Source organism: Periplaneta americana, chromosome 4 (assembly GCF_040183065.1).
Source record: "Periplaneta americana isolate PAMFEO1 chromosome 4, P.americana_PAMFEO1_priV1, whole genome shotgun sequence".
Lineage (NCBI taxonomy): Eukaryota > Metazoa > Arthropoda > Insecta > Blattodea > Blattidae > Periplaneta > Periplaneta americana.
In genome coordinates this window covers 36233121-36254658 of record NC_091120.1, presented here as the reverse complement: position 1 = coordinate 36254658, position 21538 = coordinate 36233121, and the positions used below count along the sequence as shown (strand labels likewise).

Sequence of the window (21538 nt, the reverse complement as noted above, 5' to 3'; positions counted from 1 at the left end):
GTATTAGTTATTAAATAAATATGTAAACAGTTACTATTATTGTTAACGTTCTAGTTCGCCATTCGTTTGTTATGTCATTTATTTATCCATTTACCCGGCCAAATGTTTTCTGTTAATTCATTCTTCCATCCATCCAATCATCCATCCATCCATCATTCACTCATCTCATTAATAAATTATTTGTCCGTAAGCCCGTACAAATGCTAATTAATTATAGGGGAGACTGTTGTACCTTTAAACACTTTTCACGTTTTATTTTTTTTAATTTTGACAAATTAAATTTTTTAAATGAAAAAATGCTTGAAATAATCATTGAAGATTCCTTTACAACTTCCTGTATGTATTTACCTGTTTTGTAGATGTATTAAGGATGTAACAAATAAAATTAAGGGATATCTAATGTGTTCAAATGTACAACAGGTTCATGTACCTTGGAACATACCCTCTTGTGAGTTGCAACACATGGAATATAGGTGGAAATATAGCTGTAAAAACTGACAATCATATTTAAAATGTATTTGCCATCATAAACCAGAGCAGGCTTCTCTGATCGAGATTTTATTTCCTGGAGGAGCCATAACTGCTTCAACAGCTTTCTTCAAGGCATACGGATCAACTGGGAACCTCTTTAACTCCAGACTTACTTCGTGACATAATCTTAAAATAAAAGGAAAACAAAAACCGATAGTATCGTGTACTTTGAACATGTTCCATGGTACAAGATGTTTTGTGTTCAAAGGTACAACAGGATGCACTTTTAAACAAATATGGCTCCCGAAACTAGAGATTCGAATAAATCATGGATATTAAAATATGTTATTACTGAACAGATGATAGGAAACACACCGTACTTGAAAGATAGTAACAAATACAATCTGGTTTTGTGTTAGAAAACATATATCAATGAACGACATGTTTACTTTTGCTACTAAAAAAGCTTCTTTGTCCACGAAACTCACACTTTGCAGTAAATCAAACTGAAACTACGACCATAGCTACTTAGCGGCTTTCTCTACAATCTACTTCAGTTTGAGTCTTCTAGGTAGCACCAAAATTAAAAAAAAAAAAAAAATGTTCAAAGGTACACTATGTTAAAGGTACAACAGTCTCCCCTAATATTTTCATCAATACATCCACCGTAAATTCTTCAAACATAAATTGATTCACCCATTCATACAACTAAACATACATTCCTCCATCCATCCTTACAACCAAGCAAACATTCGTCCATCCATTCATAAATCTATACATACATTGTTTCACCCACTGTTAGTATATCTACATAGCTAAGTTTATATAATTCTTCATACATCCATGCATACATTCGTTGATTCGTACATTCACATAAATTCGCTCTAGAATTCAAATATCTACGCATATATTTGTTCATTTATTCATATGTCTGTTCACCTATCCACAAACCATACATGTATACATGCTTCGTTCATTAATTCACAGGTATATAACTATATAATATGGGTACATTCTTTCTTCCAGTCAAACATCCACACATTTCATTCATTCATCAATTCATCCATCCATCCATCCACATAGCTCATGTATGTTCATTCATTCACATATCCACATGTATATTCAGTCATCATCCGTACATCTACATTTAAATTCATTCATCCATACGTTTACATATTACATTCATTCATCAATAGATCCACATTACATTGATTCATCAACACATCCACATATACATACATCCATATATTCATTCGTTAATCTATTCATATATACACACAGATTCGTTTATTTTTTATTTTAGTAGGTTATTTTACGACACTTTATTAACATCTTAGGTTATTTAGTATCTCAATGAGATGAAGGTGATAATGCCGGTGAAATGAGTCCGGGGGTCCAGCACCGAAAGTTACCCAACATTTGATAATTTTTGGTTGAAGGAAAACCCCGGAAAAACCTCAACCACGTAACTTGCCCCAACCGGGAATTGAACCCGGGCCGCCTGGTTTCGCGGCTAGACGCGCTAACCGTTACTCCACAGGTGTGGACTAGATTCGTTTATCCACCCATACATCCATATGCTATACACCTTTCTGTCCATCTGTTCACCAATACATTTATTCATTCCATTCATCTTTCATATACCCACACATTTATTAATCCATGCATACATTGATCCATTCTTTCATCCTTTAATCGCCTTCGGAGACCCGCACTACCCCCAAAGACTTCAATTTTAACTATGCAGATGATAGATGACAAAAGGGAGAGGTGGAGTGTGTTGGTGGAATGATGTAGGAAAACGGAAGTATCCCGAGAAAAATCCTTTGCAACGTCTGTTTTGTTTATCCAAAATTCTACCACTACATGGTTGAGCCCCATATCTACCGATTAGTCCCCCTTCAAGGGAGGGCGCGGAGTGGGACTGTCCTCGCACGTAGGCTGCTCGGGTGGGCCCATTGTGGAATGATGTGCCTGCCCTAAGGCCCCCCTGCGCGCTGCCATAGAGCTCCCCTACAGCCTACATGATCCCTCAAACCCGGTACCACGAGTTACCATGATTCCAATGGAGAGCCCATGGTGAATAACGCTACCACCAACAACGAATAACCACATATTCACGGGGTCAAAGTTCGGCGGCGGCGGCCCGCAGCCGACTCTACATCGGTGCAAGCCTGAAATCTAGGAACGAAACGGAGATGATGATGATGATGATGATGATGATGATGATGATGATGATGATGATGATGATGATGATGATGATGAAAGAGGGAAAGTGTAATTATGATGGCGAAATGAATCCAAGGTTCAACGTCGAAAGTTGCCCAAAAGATTCATTCCTTAACTTTTCACGTGATGGAGCCGAAAAGTTAAATGCCAAGGTGCAAAAATTCAAAAACTTCGCACTTCATTGAACATCATGGAAGTCTTGTAATAATCTATTAATATTAGTACACAAGGTGGGTCAAAAGTCGCTTTCCTCAAACACTTTTTTACTGTATATTTAATTACATTCAATTTACATTTGGCTACACATTCCTTTACAGATTTTGTTCAAAATGGAGGCTCTATTTCTCGATACACAATTCACAATGTTTAGACAGATGGCAGTACAAAACTAACAATTCTCATGATTTTCATCTGTCGTAACTGTGCAGATCCTGTGCTTTCTGAGTAAAAACATAATTTTTGAGGATACTCCACAGCGAAAAATCACATGGCGTCAGGTCGCATGATCTGGGTGGCCATTCTGCTGTGCCAATACGGCCAATCCATTTATGGAATTGCTGGTTCAAGAAGTCCCTCACTCCTCTACCAAAATAAGGTGACGAGGTCGTGCTCCATCCTGTTGCCATATTAACTGCATATCGGCAAAACGAGGGCTGTTTTCAAAACATTACATCGGAAAAACAGTCTACGCACGAACATAGTTGCCAACTTACCACATATTACACCAGCTATCCGTTTGTTCAAGTTACTATATCTGTATAGGGCCTATGTGTACAAATATATAACATAAGAACGAATATTGGGAAAAGCGATTTTTGACCCACTTCGTATAATAATATCATCATTGTAATTAAATATTTTTATTTATTTAGTATTTATTTATTTATTTTTTTTATTTTTTTATTATTTATGTATTTATTTATTTATTCGTTCATTTATATATTTATTTATTTAGGCCTATTTATTTATTTAATATTTATTTATTTTTTATGTTTTTATTTATTTTTTATTTATGTATTTATTTATTTATTCATTCATTTATATATTTATTTATTTAGGCCTATTTGTTTATTTATTTATTTAATATTTATATATTTTATTTTTTATTTATGTATTTATTTATTCATTCATTTATATATTTATTTATTTATTTAGGCGTATTTACTTATTTATTTATTTATTTATTATTTATTTATTATTTATTTATTTATTTATTTATTTATTTATTTATTTATTTATTTATTTATTTTGCTAATAATTGTAACATAAAATATAATATAAACAGGTAATACTTTAGCTTGCCCCTGAAAGAGTGGAACTCGTGCTATGGGGCGGATTCTTGAATTTACATTGAGAAGTATGTAATACAATTTGTCTTATGTCTACTACGTAATAAGAATATATATATATTTAAATTTATAAAATCCATACATAACTTTTTAGATTTAATACTAGAAGTATTAGAATTAACAAGATTAGGATATTTAAATGTAAATTTGTTATATATTCTTGGGCCTAAATTACTACTATGATTAAATGCTGTGGCACTGTTGCATTTTGATTCAAACAATCTTAAAGAATTCATACCTTTTATTTCATAACTATGAGAATGCAATACACAATTATTTGGATTTTTATATATGAATTTTAGTAATACAATATATTAAATTTGTCTGATTTTAAGAACATTAATATGAAAGCGATTTAAAGATAATTGCCTGATTTAAAAAGTTAGTTCCTGTTTTAATTATTATAAATTTAACTTTCACATGGCAGTGTGAAGTATTATGTATATAAAAACAGTACCTAACTTACTTAGTCATACTGCTCAACATACAACATAAAATAAGATCTGAATTTGATACATTTTTATTAGTCGTATACGGTACTAAAAGTAAGCAAGAAGTCAGAATTAGTACTGCAAGAGTATTTTTCTTGTTCTATTTCATTCAATTAGCTTACCTGAAAGTTATGTTATTATACATGTCGAAAATTAAATAAAGAGGGCCTATTACTGCTATTATACGTTCAGTTAGGTCACTTGTTACTCTTTCTGCTTCGGAAGCCACAAATTACTTTCCATAGTCTGGCTCTATTAACGATATATATGACGTAAATAGTGAAATATGACTCTTCAGTAATACTTATGAAATTAGTGCACTTACATTGTAACAGGACACAGGTTCATGTGTCACATATACAGCATTTTTTTTGTATTTTGATGGATCTATTAGTGTCAAGAATGTGTTCTAACTAGAAGATACTTAACGGACTAACTCTGTGTCCAAAGAAAATTTGAAGCTATTGCAATTAAGTTCTTTCTGAGTGTTCCATATTACAAACACAAGCGGTAAAGTCTGTTACCAATGAGAAAAAATAATAAGCCCGTGGTATATATGTGAAGATAAGGACAAAACTGCACGCGAAGTTTATGAAAATTGTTTTCTATCGATATGAACAAAAATCACGATTCTACTCGCAATAGTTCCAGAATAAAAGGGTGTTAAACATTTGGAAAGGAAACATTTTCTTCTGAGAAAACCGTGAACTTTCCACCAATATATTGACACTATGTTAGAGCAAAGTATCTAAGCAGAAAGGACAGAAAAGACTATTGCGCCACGATATAATATGAGGTCGTATCGCATTTATTAATCTTATTATTCGGAGGATTGAACTTAGTATTGTCGATATATTTGACTATTTATTAAACTGTCTTTCCCTGCTGTGATTCAAACGAGATTCATGGACCAGCACGAAAAGGACGCTGGCGTGAATTCGATTAAAGTGAAAATAATCTTGAAACAATAAATTAAGGCAGTAGTTTTTTAAATTATTAGCAGTGCGGACTCCTTTCCATAGATCAGTATTTTCGCAGACCCCGTCAAAGTCGTCAATCGAATGATGGATAGGTTAGATTTTTAGGTTACTATTAAGTGAATATCAGTAGTAATATTTTATCATATTTTCCTAAATTGAATCAATATTAACTATAATTTGATTTGAACAAAATGTAAATAATATAGTAAGCTGCCAAGAAGTCAAAAGGAAAATAGCAATGGCAAAATAAGCTTTTAGTAGAAAAAAGAAACATCTTCTGCGGACCTCTGAAGAGAGAACTAAGAAAAAGACTAGTGAAGTACTTTGTGTGGAGTGTAGCATTTTATGAGGCAGAAAAATGGACATTACGACGAAGTGAAGAGAAGCGAATAGAAGCATTTGAAATGTGGATATGGAGAAGGATGGTGCGTGTGAAGTGGACAGAGAGAGTAAGAAATGAAGCTGTGTTGAAAAGAGTGGATGAAGAAAGAATGATGATGAAACTGATTAAAAAGAGGAAAAGGAATTAGATAGATCATTGGTTGAGAAGAAACTACCTTCTGAAGGATGCATTGGAAAGAATAGTGAACGAGAGAAGAGTTCGGGGCAGAAGAAGATATCAGATGATAGACAACATTAAGATACATGGATCATATGCGGAGACAAAGAGGAAGGCAGAACATAGAAAAGATTGGAGAATCCTGGGTGTGCAGTGAAAGACCTGCCCTTGGGCAGAACACTATGAATGAATGAATGCCGTAAAAGAAAATAGGTGACCTTTATTAATATGTTACAGCAGAGTTGATATTAAAAGAAGTAAAGTAAACAATACTCTAATTTAAATATATTGTTGCAGAATATTCTTGTATTTAACAAGAAATCAAGTATATTTATACAAGTTCCCTACTTCAGTAAGAATGATGGAAGTGTTTTTTGTCCTTAAATAGCTTTATATTTGCGATCAGTGTTAGTTATTTTCAATCTCAAGACTGTCGCCGCATTTCCTCGGTTTCTTTTAACAGTTTTGATACAGGAAAGAGCAGAAATATCTGCTCATACAAATAAGTCGTGGTTTAAGGAAAGAGGTAGGCAAGCATCATTGGCCTACAAAAATGTATACATTACACTTTATAAAACTATTCAGAATATTAAAATACCTAATAATTACCTGTAAAAATGATATCAAAGTTATATATTTTTTTAAAACCGTAAAGCATTTACATAATAAAATCTATAATTAGGCCTAATTAAATATTTGCATGATTCTTTTACTAGAATGTTTTAAAGACCTACATCATCAATATACTCTAAAATCTTTTACCTATTCCTTCAGGAAATACATTTTTCTTAATCAAAATTTTTAGAAAATTTAATATTGAAGGTAACGATCAAGAGAAAAATATGTCTTGAAGTAATTGGTAAAAAAAAAACTCTGGGCTGTGTTGTTGATGTAGGTCTTTCAAACATTCCAATAAAATAATCATGTAGATATTTAATTAATTGTATACTTTATTATGTAAATGCTTCACGATTATAAAATAAAATATGCAAATTTGATATTAGTTTTACATATATTATTTCAATGTACCGAAGTACATATGATATTTCCATGCAGATATTCTGCGTCATCATACGATGAAAGAGTAATGGAACGGAGAAAAACTCTCTCCGGCGCCGGGATTTGAACCCGGGTTTTCAGCTCTACGTGCTGATGCTTTATCCACTAAGCCACACCGGATACAACCCTGACGTCGGACAGAATTGTCTCTGATTGAGTTCCAACTCTTGGGTTCCCTCTAGTGGCCGCCCTCTGCACTACGTCATAGATGTCTATGAACATAGGACCGAAGTCCACACATGTGCTGAGGTGCACTCGTTATGAGTGACTAGTTGGCCGGGATCCGACGGAATAAGCGTCGTCTTAAATCACTTCGTGATTTACGCATATCATATATTATTTCAATGTACCGAAGTACATATGATATTTCCATGCAGATATTCTGCGTCATCATACAATGAAAGAGTAATGGAACGGAGAAAAATTCTCTCCGGCGCCGGGATTTGAACCCGGGTTTTCAGCTCTACGTGCTGATGCTTTATTCACTAAGCCACAGAGAGAATTTTTCTCCGTTCCATTACTCTTTCATCGTATGATGACGCATGGAAATATCATATGTACTTCGGTACATTGAAATAATATATGATATGCGTAAATCACGAAGTGATTTAAGACGGCGCTTATTCCGTCGGATCCCGGCCAACTAGTCACTCATAACGAGTGCACCTCAGCACATGTGTGGACTTCGGTCCTATGTTCATAGACATCTATGACGTAGTGCAGAGGGCGGCCACTAGAGGGAACCCAAGAGTTGGAACTCAATCAGAGACAATTCTGTCCGACGTCGGGGTTGTATCCGATGTGGCTTAGTGGATAAAGCATCAGCACGTAGAGCTGAAAACCCGGGTTCAAATCCCGGCGCCGGAGAGAATTTTTCTCCGTTCCATTACTCTTTCATCGTATTAGTTTTACAGGTAATTATCAGCTATTTTAATATTCTGGATAGTGTTGTATAAAGTGCAATGCATGTATATTAAACAGGAAAAGTTTTCTTTATTTAGCTTTTATAGTAGCTGAGATTTAAAAAAAAACGAATTTCACTAAATTCTTGCACACGAATGTTGTATCTACCCCATTAATAACACTATTAGTAATAACAAAGGAAGGCTGTGAAACAATAATCAAACAAATTTATAAATTCTATAGACAATGGTCAATGTGTTTGAGACATTATTACTACGTAAAAAAAATAAATAATTTTTATTAGGGAAGAAAAATATTCCTCTCTCCAGAATTATCGCAGACGCTCAGAATGAGCTTCGGGGACCCGAGAAGCCCGCGAACCCCACTTTGAAAACCACTAGACTATGAGCTTCTTCCGCACGTGTGATACATATAGCGAAGCATGTGACAAGCATTTTCATCCTACGTCGTTGATTTTAGATTGAACATTTCTCTTATCCATATGTCAAATTTCTTTCCTCACTGAAACTGGCGTACAGCCACTACCACAGCACATGGCATAAATGTAACAAAGATTTCACATCACAGGTCAACGCCACGTCTCTCCTACTTTGTTCCCCTTCCTCGCGATTATTTTCAGTGAATTAGCAATTTCAGTGATCTGTAACAAAATGAATTCATCCGCTCCATTGATTCATAGAAACATGCTGGGAGACGAAACCAGTCTCTGTAAAAGAGACAATGAACTTGTGAGTTGTGAAGTTGGAATCCCAAGAAAATGACTTTCAATATTAACGGAGGTATGGGAACAAGATGTCTGTTCCCTTAAAATAATGTGTAATATTTCTTTTCTTAGTTGATTATAAATTCATGCATTAGTGATTGGAATTAAATGGAATTGCTCTAAGAATAAAAAGATATATTGTATTTTTATTATTTTTGTTATTATAATAATTATTAATGTTGATATAGGGGAGAGTCGGGTAGTATCGGACATCGGGTAATATCGGACAGTGAGTTTCTTTCATCTACCATACGATGATAGTACCTAATTGACATGGTTACGTTTCTGTGATGTCGCATAGAGAAACGTAACCATGTCATTCAGGTACTACCATATGGTGGTAGATGAAAGAAACGCACTGTCCGATATTACCCGATGTCCGATAATACCCGACTCTCCCCTAATAAAAGAGATGATAATTATTTGTACAATTTACTGAAGAAAAATATTACAACGAGAACGAGAATTAAAATATTGTTAAAATAAATGCATTATTAAATGTGAGCATTCACAATTTTCACGTTCCCGTTCCCGGGTTCCGGTAAGCTTCTCGTTAGTTTTGAATGCTCACATTTAAATACATTTATTTTAACAATATTTCCGTTGTCGTTTCCGTTCCCAGTTTATTGTGGACCAGCCTTTATAGTACAGACTGTTTGTCAGGAAACAGGTTTCGTTCAGGCAAATGCCGTCGACCTTAAACTGCTACAGATCAAAGGTGACTGTCAAGGAAACAGTCTGAGAAGGTTTTGTATTGCGCATTATGGACATAGAGCCCAACACAGGCTGAAAGGACGCCAAAGTTACAGCAATAATATACAGCTGACTTCCATTCATATAGTTCAGTCTAGTTCGTGACAATGAAGTATACCTACATTAGAACGGCGAATCTTCATTTATGATATGTTTATTACGAAGAAATCATAAATGAAATATATCCAGCAGTCGACAGTTCCAGCATTTATTATAAGGTAATCAAATAACATCTGTAATATGATGTATAAGTAATGAGATTTTGTTCCCGAAAGTTGACGAACTTAATCACCGCTAAGCGGGATGTTACTTGCCCATGTCACTTTTCGAACGGCACCGTACTAAGAGAAACCTGTTTCCTGACGTACACCCATTATCATTACAATGTCGGGTCTTAAACTCACAAGCAAACGTTCTGATAGGGGCAGATAAAAAAAAGTTATTTTTTTTCTTCCACCATGTTAGTAATGTCAAAAGAAGTGCTTATACAAATTTTGGCCACTCGATCGCAATTACGAGAGCTGTAAAAAAATAAGTTCGCCACCAACAGAAAAAAATAACACAATTTCATTGGAAAAATTTATTGGAACGGACACAGCTATTGTTCAGCTATTTTTCAGCTATTTTTCAACATATTTTCCATCGGAATTGAGACATTTCTCATATCATGGGATCAACAGAGAGAGGTGCAGACGCAGTCAAACGCTGGTTCCGATCTGAGGGGGCCGACTTCTACGACACAAAAATTGATCCCATGGTATGACAAATGTCTCAATTCCAGTGGGGAATATGTTCACAAATAACGCAACAATTGCTGTATCTGTTTCAATAAATATTTCTATGAAATTGTGCTTTTTTCTATAAACGGCCCCAGGGAAAATCACTTTCTGGACAGCCTCGTAATTGCGGTCGAGTGGCCAAAATTTGTATAAGCATTTCTTTTGACATTATTAACATGGTGGAAGGAAAAAAAAAATAACTCTTTTATCTGCCCCCATCAGAACGTTTGCTTATCAGTGGAGCTTACAAGAAAGGGCTTTCACATACGTAGAAACAATGACGTAAGTGCAACATAGAATGTTTTTAAGGAGAAGTAAAAAAGAAACCTTATATATAAATACATACATATATAAATAAATAATATGTTTTAAGTATGACAATCTGAGCCGGAGAGAATATTTCTCTGTTCTATCTATCCTTCATTATACGATAACGCAGAATTCCTGCACGGAAATATCATATGTACTTCGGTACATCTTAATAATAACATAATAATAATAATAATAATAATAATAATAATAATAATAATAATAATAATAATTCTCCTTCATAGATTAATTTAGTTCATTATTTAACGACGCTATATAAACTACAAAGCAGGGAGATGCACTATCACCCTTACTTTTTAACTTCGCTTTAGAATATGCCATTAGGAAAGTTCAGGATAACAGGCAGGGTTTGGAATTAAACGGGTTACATCACCTTCTTGTCTATGCGGATGACGTGAATATGTTAGGAGAAAATACACAAACGATTAGGGAAAACACGGGAATTTTACTTGAAGCAAGTAAAGCGATCGGTTTGGAAGTAAATCCCGAAAAGACAAAGTATATGATTATGTCTCGTGACCAGAATATTGTACGAAATGGAAATATAAAAATTGGAGATTTATCCTTCGAAGAGGTGGAAAAATTCAAATATCTTGGAGCAACAGTAACAAATATAAATGACACTCGGGAGGAAATTAAACGCAGAATAAATATGGGAAATGCGTGTTATTATTCGGTTGAGAAGCTCTTATCATCCAGTCTGCTGTCCAAAAATCTGAAAGTTAGAATTTATAAAACAGTTATATTACCGGTTGTTCTGTATGGTTGTGAAACTTGGACTCTCACTCTGAGAGAGGAACATAGGTTAAGGGTGTTTGTGAATAAGGTGCTTAGGAAAATATTTGGGGCTAAGCGGGATGAAGTTACAGGAGAATGGAGAAAGTTACACAACGCAGAACTGCACGCATTGTATTCTTCACCTGACATAATTAGGAACATTAAATCCAGACGTTTGAGATGGGCAGGGCATGTAGCAGGTATGGGCGAATCCAGAAATGCATATAGAGTGTTAGTTGGGAGACCGGAGGGAAAAGGACCTTTAGGGAGGCCGAGACGTAGACGGGAGGATAATATTAAAATGGACGGAGGTGGGATATGATTATAGAGACTGGATTAATCTTGCACAGGATAGGGACCGATGGCGGGCTTATGTGAGGGCGGCAATGAACCTTTTCTGGTTCCTTAAAAGCCATGTGGAAGTAAGTAAGTATATAAACTACGCTTATTTAGCGCCCAAGAAATGGATGATAGCGAGATGCTACTTGGCGTAATGAGGCCTAAAATCGCCATCTGATTATTATTGACATTCTCTTACAGTTAGGAAAAACACAACCAGGTATTTGGCCCAAATGGAACTCGAACCCACATACGAGCGCAGCTCCATGCTGCCGTCTGAGCTACGCTGATAATTATATCTATGCTTGGAAGAACTTTCATTGACAAAAAAAAAATGGGCTTTAAAATCCTGGATTTGCATACGGCCAGCTATTCCCATTTTCTTTGTTACATTAATTTCGCAACGAACGAGATAAGATCTATTAAAGCTACATTTGTCGTTTTTCATCTAGTGTTTCTAAGATTTATTCCACTTTCTGAATCGTAATTCTTTGATGTATACGGCTCTAATTCTGAGCCTGATGAGTAACTGAATTTTCATCATGTAATGATACCACCCTAATGCTGGTTAAATCCGGCAGAGACTCCGGACATGCTGGATTTACTCTCAGGATTAACTTCCTTTAGGTATTGAGGTTCGCCTGCAACCCGTTTAACCCCATGGTTGGGAACACGTTCATCAACAAGTCGTGTCTAGCTCTAGACCCGACGTTTTCCGTAGAATCAGGGGAACCTCGAGTGAAATGTGATTATCTCATGAATCACCACGCACAGTGGTCATGAACGAACAGGAACTAGATCTCCTATAGGTAAATATTGTGCGTAGGTACTCCGTTCCTAAGGTGTGAAGATCAATGTAGAGTTTATATCATTCTCGACTGGTAGTTTTTCCTTAAATGCACGACGAAATTCATGTCATACACGAGTCACAGATTCAAATTTTGCCAGTCACAAAAGACATTGCACTTTTCTTTGAACATCCATTTTGTATAATTAATTGTAACAGTAAAAATTATTGCATTTCTATTGTTGTCATCGACTTTTGTTTCCTTCACTGCCTCATACTTAGACGAAAAACTTTGAGAGTTTTACAGTATTTTTATCTGACACCAATGTTACATTTCTACCTCTGTTCATTCAAAAAGTGTAATTCTCTGAACCCTCACCCTGATCTTTGGGACATAGTGTATGTAGGAAACCTTTGAGCAATGGATAGAGGACCTGATACCAAACAACAAAGTTCATATAAATATACAGGCAATTTCGATCTGTTTTTAAATTATTAGCACTTCTTATTTCATGTGGTTTATTTCTTATATTTTAGTGGGTTATATTTATTAAAGCAGTAGACCTTGCAAAGAAAAGAGTATAGCCTATACCAGCGGTGGCGAAAATGCTATCGTGCGCCGAGCCACTGTGTAAGCTGCAACGTGCATAGCACCTATGGAGGGAGGCGGACACCCGAAGGGGAATTCAAGCAACTGTCTGACATTAACGGTTTTTCATTTTCCTTACGTCAAGCACTTAAATAAAATTATATACAGCACAAGGTTACAAACTAATGTTTAGTATGTGTAACGAAGAAAGAAATGAACAAAAAAACATAGGACACATTATCACAACCTAAAATTAATTGTCTTCAGAATGTCTCTGCGGCAGAGTTTCAAAATCAGGAATTATGTCGCTTATTGCCAGTCGTAGTTGATCACAAAGGTATTTGTCTTTCAGTCGTGATCTAAATTTGATTTTTACTATTTTCATTGTTGAAAATAATTTTTCACAAACGTAAGTTGTAGCGAACATAGCTTCAACAGAGCAAGCGAAAGAACGAAGCTTGAAATATTTATTTTTTGCCAAAGATTTGAAAGGTTCAACATTTGTCAAGTCCTTACATCTAGCTTTCATTTAACATCACATTGTAAATATGTGAATTTAAATTGAAGATCTAACCGCATTATTTGTACATCTGCTGAAAAAGGATCGACATACAACGATGATGATGATGATGATGATAATAACAACAACACTTAACCTTTTAATGTTTCATCAATAACATGTAGTAACTTATAATGCCGTTTTATGTTATACAACCATTTTCCTAGTAACACTAGTGAATAAATTATACATTTAATATTCTCATCATATTGTCAGCAAAAAATGCATCCTCCCATCCTACTTGAAACTTTCGTTTTTATAGAGGTACATGGTTTCGAAAGAGACATTGCGACGATACGCCACTCGCAGGTCAGAGACAAATACAAATGGAACGGAGTTTGACTCCAGCGAGTGAGAGGGTGGGGGTTGTAGGTAGGAAGCAAGGGAAATGCACTGCGAGCCACAATGTGCTCGTGAGTCGCATTTTCGCCGCGGCTGGCCTATACTCATTATTTTCACTATCAAATAAAAAAAGACATAGTGGAAGTTTCGAGATTTGTTATTTGTTACTGAGATTTGTTAATCCTCTTTGTAGCCTATTATTTTTCATCATGTTAGAAGGATTCTATGTCAGTAATTTCCTATTAAATGCATGATCGTGAGATACCAACATCTTGGCCTGCTTGGTACTAATATTCACTGAAATATTATATTCTGGCATCTATTATCTATCTTTCTTTTGCTTGCCTTCCTTGGTTTGTTTTCCATATTATGTATTTTGTATAAAAAGTATATCAATGTAACCCACTTATAATTGGAAGCTTGCTTCTGTTGGTAGTGAAGTTTTAATACATACATACATACATACATACATACATACATACATACATACATACATACATACATACATACATACATACATACATACATACATACATACATGTTAGGCTAAGTCAATGTTATAATCAATGAACAGTATATTTCAATGAAATGTAAATAGGAATAATAACTAGATAGCTCAGGATTAGTGAGTATATAACGTTAAATGTAAGCAAGGAAGTATTCATGACATGTTAATATTGTATATAGATATATTCGTATTGTCAAATGTAAACCAAGGCATGTAGTACTGCAGGAACTAGTGGTGGAGCATGCCGTTGTATATAGATTTCATACATACATACATACATACATACATACATACATACATTATCTGCCCAAGGACAGGTTTTTCACTGTAAACCCAGCATTCGCCAGCCTTTCCTATTTTCTGCCTTCTTTTTCTTCTCATATGATCCATATATCTTAATGCCATACATCATCTGATATATTCTTCTGCCCCGAACTTTTCTCCCGTTCACCATTCTTTCAAGTGAATCCTTCAGTGGGCAGTTTCTTCTCAGCCAGTTACCCAACCAATTCCTTTTTCTCTTTCTGATCAGCATCATTCTTTCTTCGCCCACTCTTTCTAGCACAGCTTCGTTTCTTATTCACACGCTCCATTCTTCTCCATATCCACATTTCAAATGCATCTAATCATTTCTCTTCAATTCGTCGTAATGTCTATGTTTCTGCCCCCATACAATGCCACACTCCACACAAAGCACTTCACTAGTCTCTTCTTTAGTTCTTTTTCTAGAGGTCCGCAGAAGATGCTCCTTTTTTATTAAAAACTTCCTTTGACATTGCTATCCTCCTTTTGACTTTCTGGCAGCAGCTCATGTTACTGCTTTTTTGATAGATAAATAAATATAAAAGTAATTGAAGAGGTGGATTCTAAACTGGCCTAAATTCAAGTGACAAGCTATGAGAAAAATGACAAAAACTGATAAAAATAAATTTGACGCCCTTAGATTAGTTTGAAAAAAAAATATGCAGATACTAAGTCAAGACTTAGGAGGGTCTTATAGTTACAGGGTAATGGTTGGTAATATGGTGATACTAATAATATTGTGATAGTTTTTTTTTTTTTTTGAGAATTTTTTACAATTTTACTGAGCGAGAGGAAGATCGGGTTTTTGCGTCAACGTATTAAGGGAATGTTCGTGGACAAGTTTCTGCACAAAACCGGTCCTTCTCTCGCTCAGTAGTAAAAAATTCTCAAAAAATATTATCGTAATATTATTAGTATCACAGTATTACCAAACTTTACCCATTTATAGGTTTGAAAAGGATAAAATAAAACATGAATAAAGCAAGTTAAAAATCTTACAAGAAAGGACTTGGGATACTTTGGAATCCACCTCTTCAATTGTGTATTTAAGACCTATTGAGAATATTGAAATTTTTGGCCAGTGTGTTGAAGGATGTCAACGGATACAACCGACAATCTGAAATATGGGAGAGTGTAAGATAATCCATGATGCGGCGCTTAGAAGCCTCTATTTGAACTCATGTTTGTAAACAAAGATGTAAAAATAAAGCTGCAATAAGCAAACATGCAGCCTATAAACTAAGAAGTATATCTTCTTAGAAAACAAAGCGAAATTTACTTTACATTTGTATTAACCCTTTTGTTTGTTTTTAGGTCCCGTATTCATTCAAAAAACGTTTCCCAAATATTAGTTAACACCCTGTATAACAAAATTAAATAGTCCGTGTGTTTCCTGGAGTAATGTGCGAGAAGATTCAAGTAAAATTCTAGAAATAACAGGATTGTCTCTTTTATACTTGAATACCATTATTAACGGTAAGGAATGCGAGGTCACTGCTATCAGCAAATATTCTAATTGCAGGGAACTGAGACTGTGCGGCGAAAACTATAGTATACTTATATCCTTCAATTAAGCCTAGCGTGATGCACCTAAATGATATTGAGGCTTCTTGTACAGTTGCAGATTGCCGTAAGATTTATCACCGTTATTGTGTACATTCTGGTAAATATTTCCATACTACGTCTTACTAAATTTGGTCAAGTGAAAATTATGTCGTTCAGCTGTATGCCCTCTTTTCAGACGAATTCAAAATTAAAATCGGTTGTTTTCGTGCTGTGGAATGTACTGGCTGGCTACCGGAATAGATTAATGTACTTTGGCTTACATTAGCCCATTGTTTACCCGTTACGCGATTGTTTTTTCAATCCGATACTGGACCTGAATGGCATTCGTGATTCCGTCTCCGACAGGCGAACCATCCCACCTCAGGCCTGACAGTCGGGTTCTATTCCCAGTCGATTATCGTTTAAACCCGTTGGTTTCTAGCCCTAAGCCCTTGAATACTATATACGCATTGGAGAAACTGTAGGCCTAATACTCCCACGACTTCACAGCAAACTGTTTTTAACTCTTGAAGATGATAGATGAAATGAGGGAAATGGAAGACCAACGCCCTAACGCTAAACCCCAGACAAAACTCTGGAATATAATTATATAAGAATCTTAAACCTACAGTTTTATTTTAATGAATTTCTCTAAGTGACATCAAGAAAATATTTCACTTCCGAACCTTAACTTAAATGTAAAGCTTACGTGGTTTTTATCACTCATTACTAGACCGCGGAACTTCATGCAATTGCATCTTTTTATTGATTTTGCATAATGAAAAAGTAAAATTGAACCGTCATACTCTCACAAGTCAATTACTGTAATTAGTGAATGGATACATTTTTGCATGCCTTCAGAACCACTCGTCTCTCACAAGCCAACTAATCAATTAACGGTAATTAAGATATAAAAGACTTGCCTATCTGTAGCATCGACCGCCTCTCGGAAGCAATTATTTAATCAAAAGGTAATGGTATGCACATCTTCATAACTTCCCGCCTCTGGAATACCAATAAAATTATTTAAAAAAGAAAGGAATGAAAAAGGGCTTGGCTAACTTCAGAACCGCCAGTCTCTCGAAAACCAATCAATTAATAAATTAAGGGATAAAGGTTTGTACATCTTCAGAACTGTTTGTCTTTCGAATACTAATCATCTGATTGATCAATCAAGGGTCGATAAGATTATACCTTCAAAACCTTCCGCCTCAAAAAAGTAAACGATTAATGAAATAATCAAGAGATAAAGATTTGCATATCTTGAACCACCCCATTCAGAAGTCAATGAATGATTTACTCAATTAAGAAATAAAGACTTACAAAATTAATCAACCACTAGCTTCAAGAATCGATTCTTTTAGTAGGTTATTTTACGATACTTTATCAACATCTTAGGTTATTTAGCGTCTGAATGAGTTGAAAGTGATAATGCTGGTGAAAGGAGTCCGTGGTCCAGCACCGATAGTTACACAGCATTTGCTCATAATGGGTTGAGGGAAAACCCTGGTAAAAACCTCAACCAGGTAACTTTTCCTGACCGGGAATCGAACCCGGGCCACCTGGTTTCGCGGCCAGACGGGCTAACCGTTACTCTACAGGTGTGGATTCAAGAATCGAGAATCGATTAATGAATGAAACAAGAGATAAAGATATACATGTGTTCAGAACCGTCCACTTCGAAGATTAATAATGATTACTCAAAAGATAAAGACTTGCATATCTTAAGAACCGCCAGAACAAACCAAGAGATATACACTTCCATATCTTCAGAACCTCCCACTTCAAAAATCAATAAATTAATGAATCAATCAAGAATAAACACTTGCATGTCTTCAATTAGTGAATTAATCAAGATATAAAGTCTTGCATATATTCAGAACCACCTCCTTCAAAAATCAATCAAGAGATGAAGACTTGCTTATCTTGAGATGGCTTCAAAAGTAAATTACTGAATCAATCTAAAACAGTCTTGCATATCTTCAGAATCACCCGGATATAAAATTAATCAATTAATGCATAAACCAAAAGATAAAATCTGACTTACGCTCAAAACTACCAGCATCAAAAATCAATCAATGAATCAACCAAGAGATAAAGACTTCCATATCCTCAGAACCACAAGCTTCAAAAGTCAATTACTGAATCAATCTAAAACAGTCTTGCATATCTTCAGAATCACCCGAATAAAAATTAATCAATTAATGCATCAATCAAAAGATAAAGTCTGGCATACGTTCAAAACTACCAGCATCAAAAATCAATCAATGAATCAACCAAGAGATAAAGACTTCCATATCCTCAGAACCACAAGCTTCAAAAGTCAATTACTGAATCAATCTAAAACAGTCTTGCATATCTTCAGAATCACCCGAATAAAAATTAATCAATTAATGCACCAATCAAAAGATAAAGTCTGGCATACGCTCAAAACTACCAGCATCAAAAATCAATCAATGAATCAACCAAGATATAAAGACTTCCATATCCTCAGAACCACAAGCTTCAAAAGTCAATTACTGAATCAATCTAGAAATAATCTTGCATAACCTTCAGAATCATCCGAAAAAGAAATTAATAAATTAATGCATCAATCAAAAGATAAAGAGCGACCAGCTAGCTCAGTTGGTAGAGCAGCTGGTTAAGGACTGAAAGATCCGGAGTTCGATCCCGAGTGGTGACGGGATTTTTCTCGTTGTCAAACTTCCACAACGGCCCCGAGCTTCACTCAGGCTCCTATAAAATTGAGTACCGGGTCTTTCCCGGGGGTAAAGGCGGTCAAAATTTTCTAGAGCTCCTTCAATGGAGCAGCGTAACCCGGAGTGAGACTAGTGGCCAACAGGCTTGGAGCTCACATATTTAGTTTTGTACAGCCCCCAACCCCTTGCAAGGACGCGTTTTGCGTACCTTTTAAATTTGTCCTCCCAATTCTCTTTCGATTTTTCTATTTTTCGATTTTCCAGGGGTAAAGGCGGTCAGAGCGTGGTGCCGACCACACCACCTCATTCTAGTGCCGAGATCATGGAAAGCATGGGACTCTACTTCCATGCCACCCAAGTGCCTTCATGGCATGTGAAGGAGATACCTTTACCTTTATGTTTTTATCAAAAGATAAAGTGTGGCATACGTTCAAAACTACCAGCTTAAAAATTAATCAATCATACGATGAAGACTAGAATACATTCAGAACCGTCAATCTCACAAAATCGGGTCTATTAATTAATCAATCAAGGGATAAAGAGTTGCATACCTTCAGAATGCACGTGGTTAGACTCCGGTGTGATCGTCGTTGTTTCTGTGGTAGCCGCGGTAAGCCAAGGACTGGGCGTCCCACCTCGCGCTCCTCCGACTGTGGTAGTCGCCGTGGTACGGCGCGGCGTGGCCGTATCCGGTGCTGTACTCGGCCGAGCTGTCAGGCCCTGAACTCCAGCCGGAGTAGCTGTGACCGTGGTGGGGCTTGCAGAACTTGACCAAGCTGAGCAAGCTGGGGAAGAGGACGGCGGCCAGAATCAGCAGTTTCTTGATGAAGAGCACGCTCAGCAAGATGGGCACCAGAAGCACCTTCAGCTTGAAGAACAGCAGCAGAGGCAGCAACAACGCCAGCTTCTTCTTCTTCCCTCGACCCTCTGAAAAAAATAATATTTTATCTTTCTTATTATACGAAATACAAGACACGGCAAAGGCAATAAAACTGCGTACTTAAATTTTGTAGAGCTCTCATATATTTTCGGATACTAAGCATATGTAACAATCAGCATCGGTGGGGAGGCTTATAGCCTTTGCAGACTTCGAAAATTGATTGAAAAAAGAAATTAAAGTTTGGCATGGAGCATTTAAAAGAACAGTGTGTTATGGTCCCACTTTAAAAAATGATCTGCCATGGAAACGTATAAGACGTATATTAGAGGCATTTGCAAAAAAATATTAGCAGTTTCCCCTTCGAAACAGTTTAGTGAAAGAATTTTTAAAATTATTTTACCGTGAGAGATTTAAAACATGTTTGCTATAGAATTACTTTTAAAAACAGTTATCCATGACATTTTTTTTCGAAATAATTTTACCATTGAAGAATTTTTAAAATTATTTGACATTAAAGAGATTTTCAAGAACGGTTTGCCACGGAAGTTTTTTTAAATGTTCGTCATCGGAACATATTTCAAAACCAGTTTGTCTAACACAGTCAACATATGGATAAGTCATAAGTATGTGCCAAAATTAGATTTGGAACTATTGGCTGGAACTAGCGGCAATTCCTCATTTTTTCAGCATGGCATAATGTTAGTTAAAGTTAACACAATTTGAATCACTAATTTCTTATTTCTCCCAATTTTGGGGTTGCTTGAAATGATAGATATTTAACATGTACCATGTTGCTTATTAGAGGCTGCTTCAACACCTATCTTGACAACTAAATATGAATGTTTTTGCGAAGTTTTTCTTAGGAACTGCGTATGAGGAGCAGAGAATTACATTTTACAGCCTTTATTTCATTAACTTTCCTGAATAATTTAAAAGACCATGACAAAATATGTGATATATGTTAAAGAAAGTTATCTTAATCTTTAAAAATACTACATATTATCTTTCATATAGTTTTATAAAGTGATCTTTTTAAAAAAAACATCCACTTTACGGATTTTTCGAATCGTAACCACTAAATCATCGGTTATGTTCGGTGGATCTGCATATACAGAAAGGATGTGGAAAATTCTTTGAGCTACAGGCGCTTGCCTGCTGGTCTGAAGTTGCTCTCGGGCACGGGTTCGATCCCCTCTTGGGCTGATTACCTGGTTGGGTTTTCTCCGAGGTTTTCCCCAACCGTAAGGTGAATGCCAGATAATCTGTGGCGAAACCTCGGTCTCATCTCGCCAAATTCCACTTCGCTATCACCAATATTATCGACGCTAAATAACCTAGTAGTTGATACAATGTCGTTAAATAACCAAATAAAAAAAATTCTTTGTCGCATATATCATTAATGAGTCTAACTCGTGAATTTAGGTCAAAATAGCAAAGGTATGGATTTTTGTCAAACAGTCTGTAACATACTGACTATAAATGTGAAAGAAATTCCAATCACTATTTCGAGATTTTGACGGATT

The 21538-nt window shown here is 35.6% G+C and overlaps 1 protein-coding gene and 1 long non-coding RNA gene across 2 annotated transcripts in view; one reads left to right on the top strand and one right to left on the bottom strand.

Annotated features, from left to right (window-relative positions):
- LOC138697711 (uncharacterized) overlaps positions 1–21538 on the top strand; it is a 542983-nt gene that overhangs the window by 172397 nt on the left and 349048 nt on the right. The gene's annotated exons all lie outside the window — the stretch shown is intronic.
- The window catches only part of LOC138697710 (uncharacterized), a 63751-nt gene that overhangs the window by 6354 nt on the left and 35859 nt on the right, over positions 1–21538 (bottom strand). The window contains exon 2 of the mRNA XM_069823189.1: positions 19687–20062. Within this exon, the coding sequence (XP_069679290.1) occupies positions 19704–20062 (359 nt within the window). The 3' untranslated portion in view covers positions 19687–19703. The remainder of the gene's footprint in view (positions 1–19686; positions 20063–21538) is intronic.